The 16,949-nt window shown below is 43.1% G+C and overlaps 1 protein-coding gene across 2 annotated transcripts in view; it reads right to left on the reverse strand.

Moving 5' to 3' along the window:
- Positions 1–14,485, reverse strand: part of MIS18BP1 (MIS18 binding protein 1) — a 37,074-nt gene extending 22,589 nt beyond the window's left edge. For both annotated transcript variants that reach the window (XM_034769875.1, XM_034769876.1), the window contains exons 1-7: positions 13,659–14,485; positions 12,143–12,268; positions 10,143–10,654; positions 8,459–8,535; positions 5,086–5,216; positions 1,071–1,161; positions 375–523 (exon numbers count right to left, since the gene is read on the reverse strand). In XM_034769875.1, the coding sequence (XP_034625766.1) occupies positions 375–523; positions 1,071–1,161; positions 5,086–5,216; positions 8,459–8,535; positions 10,143–10,654; positions 12,143–12,268; positions 13,659–14,325 (1,753 nt within the window). In that variant the 5' untranslated portion in view covers positions 14,326–14,485. The remainder of the gene's footprint in view (positions 1–374; positions 524–1,070; positions 1,162–5,085; positions 5,217–8,458; positions 8,536–10,142; positions 10,655–12,142; positions 12,269–13,658) is intronic.
- Positions 14,486–16,949: the final 2,464 nt, after the last annotated feature.

Genomic DNA, 16,949 nt, shown 5'->3' on the forward strand with positions numbered 1-16,949 from the left:
ACAGGAATTGCAATTGTCAATGTACTCATTTTATAAAAGGGAGTAAAATAAAAACTTACAAGGAAGTTACCCTCTAGCAATCTTTCATTCCCTGAATGTGGAAGCATCACATAGTCTAAGTTATACAACACAAACCAATGTTGATGGTTCATTCCCCACAAACTGTGGGTTAAATTTGTCCCTTCATATTCAAATATTTTAATAGAACATTGAGCTTTATTGTGAGAAAGAAATGCCACTACAATTGGGAAAAAAACAACCTCATGCTGTGACAATTCTAAAAATGAGAAATATTAAGAAAAAAAGTCAGTCATTTAACCACTTAAATTACTATCAATTTAGAACAAAAAAGGGGGGTGGGAGGAAGTACTCACATGTGTTATCATTCAATGCTACTTCATAAGTGGTGTTTTGTGTTCTAGATTGTTTTTTTAAGTCTCCTGTTACCCCCTCTTCTTCCAACATATCCATTTCCACAGAACTGATTTTTTCATTGCCAGCCTCATCAGTATCTTGTTCTTTCCTAATTTTTAAGTTTAAGAAAAAAAATAGGAAACCAAAATCTGTCACTGCTTAATATTGCTTAAATGTTATTAAAGAACTTCAGTTGAAATCCTATTTTACACCATTCAAACACACACAAAAAATCACGAATGAAAAGCCTTATACACTGTTCTTCCCGTCCCCACAACCCCATGCCATTGTATTAATGCAGCTGCACTGATTCAAACCCCTAGTGTTAATAAACTACACCAGAAGCCAAGCCAGTGCAAGTCCTCCTGCATTAGTGCAATGGGTATACGTGGCGCACCACTGCAGCTAAATCAGTGTAGCTGCACTGGTTTCTCTTTCACTTACACTCTTGCGCACGCGCACAGACACAGAGTAGACAAAGCCTGCTAAACTTTATTTTCCATCTAACACATTGGTTACTAAGAATTTACTTAGAACTTAGTCTAAATACACATCTACTGAACCTCAGTTGTATTATTACGTATTTTTAAAAAACAAATATTCACTCTACACTATTAAATTAGCACTGAGCAAAATAAAGGCCTACCAAAAGTTACCTCTTTAGTTCCTCAAGAAAATTCTCAACATATTGTTTCCATTGTTCTGGAAATCCAAATGTAAACTTCTTGATGAATTTGTATGGAAATCCTGTTTGAAACAAAGGAGAGTGTTAATAATGGCTAAAATTTTAACAGCATACTGCGTTTTCCCCCCTTTCACAGTAAGAAAGAAGGATATTTGAATAATGAATTTGGTTCACTGATAGCAGTACATAAGTTGTAGTACATTACATGTGACAGTAGAACCTCAAAGATACAAACACCAGAATTATGGACTTTCCAGTCAACCGGACATCTGTAAAACCGCAAGTCCTCAATCATGCAGCAGCACAGAACAAAAAACAAAACAAAACATTCCCCGCAAATACTGTATTGCCTTGGGGCTTTATTCACTGGGAGGTTGGGGCTGCAGCCATGTGGAGGGGGAGGGAGGAGGAGTTCAGGGCTCTGGGTGGACTTGGGGCTTCTGACCCTCAGAAGCACCAGGGCTCGAGGCTTCAACCCTGCGGCTCTGTTCCCAGCTTCAGCCCCACAGAGGGTGCTGGGGGTTTAGCTACGAGGGAAGCGATGGTTTCAGCCCCAGCGCTCGCACTGTAGCTAAAGCCCCGATCCCTGGCACATACCCCCGAAGCCCTGGTGCCCCTTTCCCCACCCTGCAGCTGCAGCCCCCAATGCCCCCCCACTGCCCAGAGCCCTGGCAGCCCCGCCCCACTCCGGCTGCAGCCCCGAGCTTCCCCCCGCAACCCCCACTGTGGAGACCTTGCACTCCCATTTCAGAGTTACAGACAATCTCCATTCCCAAGGTGTCCGTAACTTTGAGGTTCTACTGTATATAGAAAAAAGAACTGTAGTCAATTCCCACACCCTCACGAAACAGAAACAGACATATAGTCAATTATTTCAGTGCCCTTTAATTAATTCACCGAAGGGCAAACTGCTAAGCTGAATACTGAAAATACTGCCATAAGAATGGGTGTAAGTCAATTTAATTTAAAGCTACTCTGCATGCAGCTGGCTGCACTCTGGATGTAGTGTTTGGAAATGGGTTGGAGGTTAGGGACGTCATCACTGCATCCATGACCCAGGATAACCATTACACTTTTGCAGTTGTCCATGACTGTTTATGCAGTGACTAGTAAATGCTGAATTCCCTCGAGTCACCCTAACAGGTCATTTAGTGTACAGAAGACTTGTGCTGGATGAAGTGAGCGGAAGAATGACTAGAGCACTGGGGCAGAGATCCCCACCTGAGTTCAATCAACTGGAATATAAAGACATTTAAAGACAATTGTTGGGGCTCTTTCATAGCATTTGCATAGCAATATATAGTTGAACCATTTCGGATAGTGTGGCTAATCTGAGCTGTCTCCATTTGGACATGGAATAGAGAGTCTCTCACTGCACTTCCAAAGAGTGTCAGATTTTTAAGGCCAGAAGGGGCCATTAGATCTCCTAGTGTGGCCTGCTATATATATCACAGGCCAAAGAATTTCACCCAGTTACCCCTTTATGGAGCCCGATAACTTCTGTTGACTGAAGCTTATCTTCCAGAAAGGCATCCAGTCTTGATTTGAAGACATCATTATGGTCAATTCCACTGATGCTCTAGAAGTTACCAGTGTCAATAAGAGACTGGGTTTGAATTGGGGTTAGCTGGCTGAGGTTGAACGTGGACAAGGCAGAGATTACACTGTTGGGTAGGAGTAGCATTAGCTAAAATGATGTATGCTCCACTAATTGAAAGTGTGTGGCCACTATTTGTGAATCAGGTTTACAATTCAGTGGGTTTATTAGGCCATGGCTGCTATTAGATTCTCAGGAAGAATCTGTAGATCAAAGAGTGCATTTTTCCCCATCTGTACTCATGCTTATCTGAGCCTTTGTCACCTCTGTAATATTCTCTGCTTGGGGCCTCAAGAACATTCTGAGAAGCTGAAGCTAGTACAGAATATGGCAACTTGCTTATTAAGTGGAGCTTTATTCTACTGAAACACACTGCAGTTGTGTGCTTCTGAGTGGAATTAAAAGTGCTGGCATAGACTTTTAAAGCTCTAAATGGTTTAGGTCCAGGTTGCCTAACAGGCAATGTTTCTCCCCAGCCATACTGCCATCTTGATATAAGAAGGGGTTTCTGGCAAGACACTCACAATGAGGTGTCTAACTTCAGAATTCACTCCTCACCCAAGCCTGCCACAGCCCACATTTCTTAGCCTCCTGGACATGCTGAAAAACTCATTCATCCTCAAAAGATAGAATGCAGGTATTTAAATGATGGAGCTGAATGAGGATTGGATAGGCAGAGGACTGGACTTAACCTGCTTAAATGTTATTTTCTTCCCACCCATGGGCTATTATCAATTTTAAGTCTTATAAGTAGTCCTAGAACTCAGAACAGGTATCTGTATTATCTCAGATTTATAAATCAAAATAAGTTACAGATACAGACAGTATATTCTCTCTCAGCTGCTTGGCTAGCTGGTTCTTGCTCCCATGCTCAGGATCTAACTGATCACCATATCTGGGGTCAGGAACGAATTTTCCCCCAGGTCAGATTGGCAGTAACCTTGGGGGGTTTCGCATCCTCTGCACCACATGGGTGCAGGTCACTTGCCAGAATTATCTGGGACTCTTTCATTTAATCATTCCCCTGCCTTTGCAGGGATCTTGATCACTGGTGCACCTGGGTCTAGTCTCCTGTTGGTCTCATTTACTTTAGTCTCATTTCCATTGCTGGGTGGTTTTGGCAACCTGTGATATATAGTTCAGACTAAATGATCAGACTAGATAATCTAGAAATTCCTTCTGGTCTTAAACTGAAGGACTATGTGTATTTGCCCCGAACGAGCTGGGATTCTATCATAGATACTGCCTTTCATCCCTGCGATATTTTGGCAGCTGTGATCATCAGAGGCACTTGGACTAATAATTTTCTGGTATAACTGACAGAGGGCTGGCAGCAGGATGTTTTGGGAGTTCACTTCACACTTGGTTAACCGAAGCCTGGATCTGATGACTTTTAGGACATGCTGTAAGATTAACCTATTGTCCCAGACTTTTTTGTGTGTGTGTGTGTGTGTGTGTGTGTGTGTGTGTGTGTATACATATTTTAAGAAGGGTTGGGTGAGGATTTTGAGAGGGAGGGGGACTATAAGATAGGACATCATGGCTGGTTGGAAAGGTTTGCTGGAGAGTCATTACCCATTCATTTTGAAAGAATGGGTATCACTCTCAGAGAAAAAGAAAACATTTTAAGTTATTTAACTTGTGTATGCTGTGAATGAATTTTCTTAAAAATCCCATGTTCGAGGGGGGAAGAAAAGAATCTGAAAAGGAAAATTCTATGCAATTGATCATATTCCCACTGATATGAAAGATCAAACATTTACTAAATCAAACTATAAAGGTACTTTCGTGAAAGTTATTGGGTCTACTATAGGACGGTTTTCAAAGTAATGTTTCATGTTATGTTACTAATCTAGTAATTAATCATTTAAAGATGAACTGCAAATAATGTAGTTTTCATATTTTATCTTCAACAATATGCATACAATTCTTTTATGATTAAGGCCCTATGATCCATTTAACACACAAAACCTCAAAAAAAAAAAAAAAAAAAAAAACCAACACACTTCCAAATTATAAAAAGGGAAATTTTGCAAAATCAGGCAATTTAAACAAAAAAATCTGTCTGACATACCTATTGGCTAGTTCCATGCTCCAAGCTGGGTTTCCTAGTGGCTGCAATATCACAATGGAGCAGATGCCAGCAGGAATGAACAGCAAAGGATTTAAAAAGCTGAGGACAGAAGTCAGTTTTACAGTATGTGCTGAATATCCCACTGAGTCCAACTGGCAGGGATATGCAGCATAAGTTGCTGAAGTTAATGTAGTCAATTTATTTGCTGATTACCTTTAACCTTGCCTTTGTTTGTATTTTACAGAAGAACTGTCACTCTGCCTTTATTTCTCTCACACACTCCAGACATTTTAAATTTCAAATGAGTTTCCTTACCTTCTTGTCTCATGGAAACAGAGTTTACATTTCCTTGTAACACGTAGATGCTGCCAGATATTGTTTTAACTTGGTTGGATGCCATGCGTTCCACAACTGCATTACTATGCCAGCACAGTTCTTTCATATCTCTGAAGAGACAGAATAAATAGAAATAAGTTCATTTTTGTTAGGGAAAATGATTAACAATGGGGTTTCAAGTTTCAACAATGAGAATACCAAGATTCTGTATCAGACTGGTGTTTAAATATTTTCATTAATGATCTGGAAAAGGGAATGAACAGAGAAGTATCAAGATCATCAGTGATACAAACTTATGGCCCAATCCAACTCTCACTGAAGTCAACAGAAGCCTTTCCATTGACTTGAATGGGTACTGGATTCAGGCCCTTATTTAGCACAGTCAAGATTTTGAAAGACTGAGGAACTCCAGAGGGATCTAACAAAGTTAAGCGAATTAGGAGTGCAACGGAAGAAGAAATTTAATACTGACAAATGCAAAGTGATAAACGGGAATGAATAAGGTAAGCTACTCAAATACATTATTGTTCTAAATTAACTGTAACCACTCAGGAAAAGAAGAATTCAAATGCCATTCTGAACAGTTCAGTGAAAACAGCTGCTCTGTTCACAAAAAAAGCAAACCAACTACAACAACGTATAAAGAATGGAGTTTGAAAATACTGTAAATCTATGCCAAGATTTAAGTTAATGGTATGCCCTCCCATGGAATACTGTACTTGGTCCTGGTCACCACATTTCAAAAAGTTACAGCAGACTAAAAAGGGTCTCAAGACAGGAAACAAAGTGAGTAGAAACACTGAAATTCTTTTGTATAAGAAGAAATTCAAAAAATTAGGACAGGTGACATTGTACCAACGGGTACAGAGAAGTTAAATAAGGTGCTCTTATTTACCCTCTCAGAATTCAACAATAAGGCAACATACAATGAAATTACAAGGCATCATATTTCAGACTGAAAAACCTTCCGTAAGTTGCCTGAGGTGGTTAAAAAAAAATTCACAATCTGTGGAATTCACTGCTACAAGATATCACTGAATACAAGAGCACAGTTAACAGGAGTAAAAAATGAATTATGTGTTTACCTGTTATGGATAATGAGGACATCCACAGTTATGTAAGACAGGATAAAAGATAAGGAACATAAACCCTCACACATAGAACCAGATCCTGGATAGGTTGTAGGTATTAAGGACACAGGAGAGGGCTGCTGGTTATTGTTTTCATAGTCACCCCTGAATCAAGATATTGATGCAAAGTCAAGCTGGAAGAGCATATCAAGTGGGGTCCTGCATGGATCAGTTCAGGGTCCAGTTCTGCTCAATATCTTCATCAATGATTTAGTTAAAGGCAAAGAGAGTACACTTATAAAGTTCGCAGACCATACCAAGCTGGGAGGGGTTGCAAGTGCTTTGGAGAATAGGATTAAAATTCAAAATGATCTGGAAAAACTGGAGAAATGGTCTGAAGTAAATAGGATGAAATTCAATAAGGACAAATGCAAAGTACTCCACTTAGGAAGGAGTAATCAGTTGCACACATACAAAATGGGAAGGAGTACTGCAGAAAGGGATCTGGGGGTCATAGTGGATCACAAGCTAAATGAGTCAACAGTGTAACACTGATGCAAAACAAGCAAACGTCATTCTGGGACGTATTACCAGGAGTGTTGTAAGCAAGATACAAGAAGTAATTCTTTCTGCTCTACTCCACGCTGATATGGCCTCAACTGGAGCATTGTGTGCAGTTCTGGGCGCCACATTCAGGAAAGATGTGGACAAATTGGAGAAAGTCCAGAGCAACAAAAATGACTAGAGGTCTAGAAAACATGACAATGAGGGAAGATTGAAAAAAAAAAAAGGGGGGGGGGTTGTTTAGTCTGGAGAAGAGAAGACAGAGGGGACATAATTTTCAAGTACAGAATAAGTTGTGACAAGGAGAAAATTCTTCTCAACCTCTGAGGATAGGACAAGAAGCAATGGGTTTAAATTGCAGCAAGGGAGGTTTAGGTTGGACATTAGGAAAAACTTCCAAACTGTCAGGGTAGTTAAGCACTAGAATAAATTGCCTAGAGAGGTTGTGGAATCTCCATCACTGTCTAATCTACTTTAAAAAAAAAAAAAAAAAAAAACTCCAAGCACATGTCAGGGATGGTCTAGATCAGAGGTGGGCAAACTACAGGCCGGGGGCCACATCCGGCCCTGCAGACATTTTAATCCAACCCTCGAGCTTCCTCCAGGGAGCGGGGTCTGGGGCTTGCCCTACTCCGGCACTCCAGCCAGGGAGCAGGGTCAGGGGCTTGCCCCACTCCGCACGGCTCTCAGAAGTAGCAGCATGTCCCCTCTCCAGCTCCTATGCATAGGGGCAGCCAGGGGGCTCCACACACTGCCCCTACTCCAAGCGCTGCCCTTGCAGCTCCCATTGGCCAGGAACCACGGCAAATGGGAACTGCGGGACGACGCCTGCAGACAGGGCAGCACAAAAGAGCCACCTGGCCACGCCTCCGCATAGGAGCCGGGGGGGACATGCTACTGCTTCTTGGAGCTGCTTGAGGTAAGCGCCGCCCAGAGCCTGCACGCCTGACCCACGCCCCAACCCCCTGCCTCAGCCCAGATCCCCCTCCCACCTGACCCAGCCCTGATCCCCCTCCCACCTGCCGAACCCCTCAATCACAACCCGGAGCACCCTCCTGCACTTCCAACCCCTCATCCGCAGCCCCACCCCAGAGCCAGCACCCCCAGTCCTCACTCCAACCCCCAATTTTGTGAACATTCATGGCCTGCCATACAATTTCCATACCCAGATGTGGCCCTTGGACCAAAAAGTTTGCCCACCCCGGTCTAGATAATACTTAGTCCTGCCTTGAGTGCAGGGGACAGGACTAGACCTCTTGAGGACCCTTCCAGTCTTACGATTCTATGACAGACTGGATAGCTAGTCCTTGAGATCTTTAAGTTATGTTGCTGAAGTGCTCTCTTCCCTCAACACAGCAGAACAGGAGAGTGTACTTGGTATTTGCTGAATGAAGCTCTAGGCTACCTTCTCACCAGCTGTGCACGTGGCTTTCTTAGACTTAAGAACACTGGGTCCACCCCCCAAACTCTCTCTGGTAAGTGGAGGGAGGCACAAGTTGGTGGGGGGCCATTGTCAGCAGCAGTGGCAGCCCTATGTAATGGGGTTAAACTGAGACAGACTAGTCTTTGGTGCACGTGATCCTTTCCAGATCCACTCAGTAGTGGAGATGCCAGGATGATGCATATTTGTGAAATTGAGATACAGAAATGAGAATAAAAAACTATGTTTTATGCCACAGAAATGTGCAACTTTGATGAAGGAACAAAACATCACTTACCTCCGTTTTCCTTCTACACACACAGCAGTATTGTTGTTGATAACCTTAATCCTCCACTCACTCAGGCAGATTTTTGACTAAGTTAAAGAAAAACAGCATACATTATAGGTACACTTAATATGCCAATTATACAGCCATTAAAATAAGAAGCAAACTAAATATCCTTTAACCAGTAACATTTAAGAAAATAAATGCTTTATAATGTTTGTTTAAAACCAAGAATTCCTACATATATTAACAGTGAATTGACAATCTGAATACTCTCAGGAGATGAAAAAGTGACCAAATAACACATTAATTTGCTATTTCCAGTGTGGGTAGAGGTAAAGTTGAAAACAGATGCCTCAAAATATTAAACAACTAAAAAATATGAACACATTTGACAGTAATTTAAAAATGAAAGTTAAAAAACCCAAATATTTAAAAAAGTTAGGGGAGTTAGATTCCAAAACTTCTAGACAGTTAAAACCTGGAAACTCTTAAAGGTTCCAACACCAACTCTTCCCTCACACCTTTAATCCCTTATTGTTTGAAGAAATCCAATAATTGACACATCTAAGAAAGAGTTAAAGTGATTCCAGTTGTATTTACTGATTATATTATAGTAAAAATGCACAGCACAGTGAGTATCAGTAAACTCTCAGTGCATGCCTCAGGTGCAGACAATGAACCTAACAGCCTACTAAAGGCAGACCTTCAAGGGCCTTATCGCTTTTGGAAACTGGCTAGTAATTTTATATTGAACATCACACATACACGCGTGCACACAGGATTTGGAGAGTTTTATGAAATGGATCATTCCATTATGAAAACTGTATTTATTAAAAATTCCTCTAACATGTAAATTAATTAACGACATCCCTTTTTCTTTATTATTTCTTTTCCTCCCTGCCTGATGTAATGGATTTAGGGTTTTTTGCCTTTTGAAATGTTAGACTTTGACCGTAATCCTAGAATTTGATGCACTAATGCAGACCTCTGGGCTCAGAGTCCCACACAGGATTGATTCCTTTGGCTGCAAAAGCAGTAAAAAAGTATAGTGATGTCTGCCCCAGATCCCTTGCCTGTAGTGTCTATCTCCCATCTCTCCCTTTCAAGGTTTTTCTCTACATCCAATCAGAATGTTCTAATGTTTAATATTAAATAGATATTAAAATAACGAAAGCTGGGAATAAATACCAATTTTGGGTTTAGAGTTTTGTTTAATAAAAAAAAGTGTAAAGTGTTATTTCTGTTTCTTTCTACCACCATTTTTAAGCATAAACAAGTTTGATCAACCAAACAGGATCACATGAGGCCCAGTCTGGGATAGCTCAGTGGTTTGAGCATTGGCCTGCTGAACCCAGGGTTGAGTTCAATCCTTGAGGGGGCCATTTAGGGACCTGGGACAAAAATCTGTCTGGGGATTAGTCCTACTTTGAGCAGGGGGTTGGACTAGATGACCTCGAGGTCCCTTCCAACTCTGATATTCTATGAAGTCTCTGATCAAGTAGTTACAGGACTGACAGCCTGCAAATTTTCTAAAGGACACACATGAAGCTTATGAATTCCACAGGATAGATACGTATTTATACTTATTTATTGCTATATATGACAAAAAAACTAAACAAATACCACTAGTTGTAGCAAATCCGAAGGAATTTTTCAATACAAAATCCTTCCACAAAGGAACAAACGTTCCCACCTGTTTATTTGCATTGCCATCATTTTTATCTATGTGAGATGTGCTTGAGGAGGCCTTACAATCTCCTTTTGTTTTTCGTTTTCTTGGTATGTGGACCTTTGGAGAAGAAAACATAATACTACAGAAGCACTGTGTGGGCCTCTGAGTGTCAGTCTCCGATTTCTTCTCTACTCCTTGAGCTGTTTTCCAGGTGCTATCTTGTAATAGTCTTCCTTCTCGATAAGGACTGGCATATACTGTTTCTCCACTTCCATACCTTTCTGCTAACTGAGCCCCAGTTTTGGAAGGGTCGGAATTTGCGTTCACAGTATCAATCACAGTATTTTGAGACATTTCATCATCAGCATCAATTGGCTCCACAAGAAAAACATCATCCTGACTGTTGCTGGTATTGTTAACTGTACATTCTCCATTAAAGTTACTGACTTGTTTGGCAAAATCAGATTTGATTAAGGGCTTGTTCACGATTGTCGAAGAAATACTTTGCTTGATTTGGTTTGACAATGCAGGATCTGCCCAATTAAAAAAAAAAAAAAAATTCAGGCAAAGCAACTCATGTTATTTCAAGAAAAGCAAACCTGCATTCATAAAACCAGAAATCTGATTCTATTACAATGAATCTTGAGTAGAAACTACAGCTCCCCTGCCCCGCCTCCAATCAGCTGGCACAAAGATTTCCACATACCCCAAGCCAGCAACTCAGCTGCTACTACTAGGTGCAAGCAGCCTTTCAATCTCAGACATTGCATGGTGGAGTTGGCCCATGCAGGAGCTCCAAGTAAGACTTCTGGTGCTAAAGGCCACTTCAACCATCCTCACCTGCTGTCCTTACCAAACTGCTCCTAAATTGGTAGTGATAAAGTGATGAACACAGAAGTCTGAAATTTGTATGCAGAAGTATAGAGGCTCCAAGAACTTTTCTATCTGCCCACATAGACCTGACGTGTGGCTCAAAAACTTGTCTCTCTCACCAACAGATGCTGGTCCTATAAGAAAGATTACCTCACCCATTTGCCCACACATATGCAGAATTTGGAGAGACAACATAGATGGGAATTTACATAGTACTGCTAGTAGGGAGAAGTTTATATAGTAGGGAGAAGATAATACCAAGATAATAGGAGATAATACCAAGCTCCAGAATTGGGATCAGATGTCATGAGAAGTAATTTTTATATAAAGAAACAAGATAAATGATACACCCACCCATCTCAAAATGAAGGATTGGTACAAATATAGACAAAATGTCCAGTGCAGGCGTTCTCAACCTTTTTCTTTAGAGCCCCCCAGCCAAAATAATTCCACGGCCCGCCTGTTTTCTGCGTATCCAGTAGATTAAAAATTGGGGACAGCATTAGGGGGTTCCAAGCAGAGCAACTGCCTAGGGCCCCACAATATTAAGTTGCTCGTCTTCAGCTTGAGCCCTGGGTGGTGGGGCAATGATGGGGAAGGGAAGAGAAGATACTGTAACTACAGCACACACTCGCTACAATGCCCTTGATAATAATGAACCTTCTGCTATAATGAACCCAGTCCCTGGATCCCACCTCCAGGCACCGGCGTCGGAAGCAGGTGCTTGGGGCGGCCAATGGAAAGGGGTGGCACATCCGGGTCTTCAGCGGCAAGTCCCTCAGTCCCTCTTGGAGGGAAGGACCGGCCGCCGAATTGCCGCCGAGGAATGAAGCAGTGCGGTAGAGCTGCCGCCGATTGCAGCTTTATCTTTTTTTTTTCTTCGCCGCTTGGGGCAGCAAAAAAACTGGAGCCGGCCCTGCCCACCTCGATTCCCATGGCTGCCCACTCCTCCAGCCTCTGCAGCTATCGCAGTCAGCTGCCTTCCCTCCCCCTGCCGCAGGACTCTTTCACTAAAATGAACAAATGGTTTCATCCCGATGGGTTTGTTATGGCAAGGGTGTATTGTATCTAAAATACCCACAAACGTAGAAACATAAGAAACCAGTCACTGTTTTAAGAACCACTACCAGCACTGCCAAGAAAAGTACCTTTTTGCTGCTTCTGCACTTTCTGTTTTATGCGCAAGAAGAACTTTTGAGGAGATTCTGAAACCAGAGTGTCCACAGCAAGGGAATCCACATTTTTGTTTCGCACTATCTTGGTGCAGTGCAGTGCTAAAAGAAAAATGTTCTCTTAAATTCAGGGAGTGAATAACAGCATAACAGAAATTGTTAGTAATTCATTTAAAAATTAGTAGACTAAATATACATTTCATAGAACATTAGCTTCACAAATGAAAAAATAAAGAATTCTCTTATTTCTTGTATTTCAAACTTAAAAACACACACACACCAGGATTTATACTAGCCATTTGTTCTAAGTGTGAAACTGTTCGATTAAAAAGTTAATTTTTTTTTTTAAATAAAGGTCATGCCCCACTTCCCAACAGACCCAATTTGGCTCACTCCTAATATTCCCTCTACTTGCCAATATCAGAGTTGTCTTTTGGAGTAGGAAACGGCAGTGCTACTTATTTATGCCTAGGAACAGGCACAGTCTGATGAGATACAGTTTCTCTCTTTTCTTGTTTTTACCTCCCGTCTTCTTCCTCTTTTGTCTTAGATCTCTTCTCTACATGAGCAGTTCAGCTTTTAAAAATCTTTTAAAAGTACCAGCGTGAAATCCTGACCCACTGATGTCAATGGGAGCTTTGTTATTGACTTCAGTGGGATCAGGCTTTCACCCCTAATAAATAGTGCTGTTACTAACCCCCAATGGAACAGCAGATTCCAGCTAACAACCAAAACTGTTATTACTTTAGTTTCAAAAAAATTCCACACCTTTAAAACAAACAAAAAACCCAAAAACATTAAGATGTCTGCAAATGAACATTTAAGGGAGCCAGCCAGTTCCTCTCACTCCTTTGTCACTGTGTAGAAATGAGAAACTTCTGTACAGGCAAATTCAGTCATTTAAGTTTTCTATGCTTTTTTCCTTCTGAGGCTAGAGCTCTCCCATGGACTTAATTACTCCAGCCCCAGCGAGCAATGGTAGCAACATCCCTGGGAGAAGCTCTCTCACCAACAGAACTTAGGTCAATGTAGCTTACATCACTCAGAGGGGTGGCTTATTCACTCCCCTGCGTGATGCAACTTATACCGAGTTAAGCTGTAGCCTGTACACAGCCTGAATACATACATAAAAAGGCTCAAAACTACTAGAACATTTTATGACAATAGTGGTCTCATATTGTTCATAACACATTAAGATACTACAAACCACATCATTCCCTCTAAGATATCACAGCACAGGGACACTGTGGGTATGTGAAGTACCCTCCACAGCAGCATACTCCCAGTTCTAAAACCCTACAAATCATAGCACACCTGATGGAATAGAAATCCATGACTGTGTGTACTGGTTGCTCCCTGAAGCTTGATCCATCCCTCCAGACACACAATCACTATATTACAGTGATACAGATCAGCCAGATACCACCATCATCCTTGCATTTTACTGGAGATGTAATATAACCAGGCATCTTGGAAATATTATGCAACAAACCTTTCCCTGACTGGATCTGTCTATCAGGTACCTTGCCAGCTCTTTGCTGGTTTTCTTCATCACTGGATTTTTTATCCTGTGTTCCCTGATGGACAAGTTTCGTAGCAGGAGTCAGGATCAAATCGCTGTTGTAATTTGTCCCTAACAATGCTCCCTTAGATGGCATTTGATGCTGCTTTTCATGGGATGCCTTGGCTTTCATTCTTTGGAAGATTTTTGCTGGAGATTCATGAGTTAAAGGATCACAAGCTTTGCGTTTCAATAAATTTTTGTCTTTTAGTGGCAAGATCTGTTGCTGCTGGCAAGATGCAGCTTGTACTGCTACAGTGTCAGAATCTGGCCTTATTTCACTGAGGTCAAGAAATTCTTTAACATAAGTGCCGTCTGTTATTAATGTGGACTGAAAAATACCTTCCCTTTTCTTGGAAGTTCCTGCCTCTCGTGCACGGTTTTCCTTGAAGTCACGTAAAACTGAAGGGAGCACAGCTTCTTTTGTTGCAGAAGTAGTCAGACCAGCATCTTGAAATTTCACCAAATCTTTTAAAGGAGTAATAGTACCTGACGGTATGTTGCTCATTAAGATTGCCTGCAAAGGCATATCTCCTCTTCTGCTAGAAGAAATGTGAGATTTTGAAATCCTTGTATTTTTTAAAGGTGTAGCAATCATCTTGCCAACGTTGACAACTATGTGTTGTGCTCCTACTGCAAAGTCATTAAAACGTGCATGTTTAGGTATAGTTTTTTAAATAAAAGAAGGAGGAACATGAATTCCATGGATTGTCGACTTTATTTCTTCAAATGTCCGCTAGAAAGAGAAACGGGGTGAAAAGAAGTTGGTCTTTACATTTTCATTGTTAGTGCCACGTTTTAAAGTAAACTTCTGTGGTACATCAATCAAGTTGAAGTGCTAGGTACAGGCTGGCAGCCTGCTTGTTTCACAGCCAATTATTTAAACAACAAGGAGTCTGGTGGCACCTTAAAGACTAACAGATTTATTTGGGCATAAGCTTTCGTGAGTAAAAACCTCACTTCTTCGGTGCATCCGAAGAAGTGAGGTTTTTACCCACGAAAGCTTATGCCCAAATAAATCTGTTAGTCTTTGAGGTGCCACCAGACTCCTTGTTGTTTTTGTAGATACAGACTAACACGGCCACCCCCTGATACTTGACAGCCAATGATTTAGTTTCAGAAAAGGGGACACACAACCATAGCACTCGCAGTACAGGGGAGTGCAGCAAGTGTATTTTCATGGATTGCTCGGTTTACTAGAGTCTCCAAGAGCGTCGTCCTAGCCCCTGGACGTCAATAGGAGACTTCCCAGCTGATTTCAAGGGGAAGAGGATCAAGCCCCTTGGCTGTTTTCTGAAACAAGGCTGCAGCCTCTCCCCGGCGTCAGGAAACTGATGGGCAAAGATCAGCTTTGGGCTTAGGAGTCCCCCACCCCCATAGTCAATCTCCAGGGCATCTGTGCAACGAGAGCTGGGGTTTCATGGGCGACCCAGAGCTCGTGTGCAGCGCCGAGCACAGGCCACGAGAGACGCAAAGCCCGGGAGAGAACAGCCGCCGCTGCTGACAGCTGGTGCCTCCCATCAGCTCCAGGCGCTCGGTACAGCAGCGCGGGTCTAGCCCTGGGCGGGCCACGCCGGCTGGGTCCGCGCTCAGCCCTGTCACCCCTCCCGCCACCCCTCCCCCACGCGCCCAGCCCGGCCCGCCACACTCACCCCGCCGCCGCCTCGCTCGCGCCACTGCCGCCGCTTCGCTCTCCCCTGCGCCGCGCGCGCGCGCGGCCGTTACAAGTTTTGAGTCCCGCCGCCTCGCACGCTGATTGGCAGGGAGGGGAGTGACGTCGGCGGAGGCGGGGCTGCGGCCGTGAGAGAAGAGGGCCGAGACGCCGGCCGGCTGGCACGCGGGTCGCTCGCAGTGACGTAAGGCGCGCTGGGCGGGAAGCGGGTGTGGCGGGTAGCTGGGTCCAGCCGCGGGCGCTGATGACCCCGACGCTGAGAGGGGGGGAACGCGCCTCCCCCCCCCCTTTATCATTTACAAACCAAAGTGAGCGGCGCTGCCCGGGCCCGGCTGGGGGCGGCCTCCGCTGGGGTCCCAGCGCTGCGGGAGTGGGGCGGGGCTGGCTGCTCGCTGTGGGGAGAACAGGGGCCGGCCCCGCCCCGCCGCCTCTCGTGTTTGTTTCCTTTTCAGCCTTTGGCTTGTGGACGCTCAGTGGCCGTTTGGCGCAATACCTGGCTAAGAAAAGGGAGTCTGGCTCCCCCTCAAAGACTTGATGCACCCGAGCCACTTGGCCTCCCCTGAGTAAAGTTACAGCCAAGTGTTGTGTATTACCAAGCGGGGCATCTCTGCTTTGCTCTTTACAGTTCCTAGGAGTTTCGAAAGAAATGTTCTTGCTCAGTTTGATTTGCATTTTGTCAAGAAAGGCAAAGTTCTCCTCCTTCAATTTACAAAATATTTCCCCGCTGAGTGGGTTATTTATCTCACTGATACTTCAGCGTAAGATTTTATATCCATCAGGTGATGAGGCAGCCCTTTTGCTGCTAATGACTTCAGTTGGTTTGTCGGTATTGTTAGTGCCTGGGGGGGATAGCTCAGTGGTTTGTGCATTGGCCTGCTAAACCCAGGGTTGTGAGTTCAATCCTTGAGGGGGCCACTTAGGGATCAGGGGCAAAATCAGTACTTGGTCCTGCTAGTGAAGGCAGGGGGCTGGACTCAATGACCTTTCAGGGTCCCTTCCAGTTCTATGAGATAGGTGTATCTATATTATTTTTTATTTATTATTCCAAATAGTTCTACCGCCATGTTACAAAAGGACAAAGACAAGTGAATGGTGACACTAACAAAGCTTTTTTCCAAATGTGCTAGCTCACTGAGATAAGAAAATTAAAAGGGAGTGAAATCAGGAGATAGCCAAGGCATCTACTGGAGCAGACCTCATGGATTTAGATTGGCTCCACTAGTTGAGCTTTAAAATTCAGAGTTTCTGTTAGTCTCAAAGGTGCCACAGGACCCTCTGTTGCTAGTCAACAATGTAACTGACTGGATAATTACACTATTTAGGCACAGTGCACATATATACAATCTAAATCAAGGAAAAGGAAAATACACAATTACCAGCACTCAGAGTCCAAGCTTCCTCTCTTCAGAGAGGAAACTGGTGACAGCTTGTTGAGTTTTTCAGGAGAACATCCAGTTTGATGAAAAACCTCCTTCACAAGCTCAAGGCATCTGGGCAGGAGTGGCTGTCTGTCTGGACCCCATTCTTTGCTAAGACCATCAGATATGGAT

This window comes from Trachemys scripta, chromosome 4, assembly GCF_013100865.1.
Source record: "Trachemys scripta elegans isolate TJP31775 chromosome 4, CAS_Tse_1.0, whole genome shotgun sequence".
In the NCBI taxonomy this organism is placed as follows: Eukaryota; Metazoa; Chordata; order Testudines; family Emydidae; genus Trachemys; species Trachemys scripta.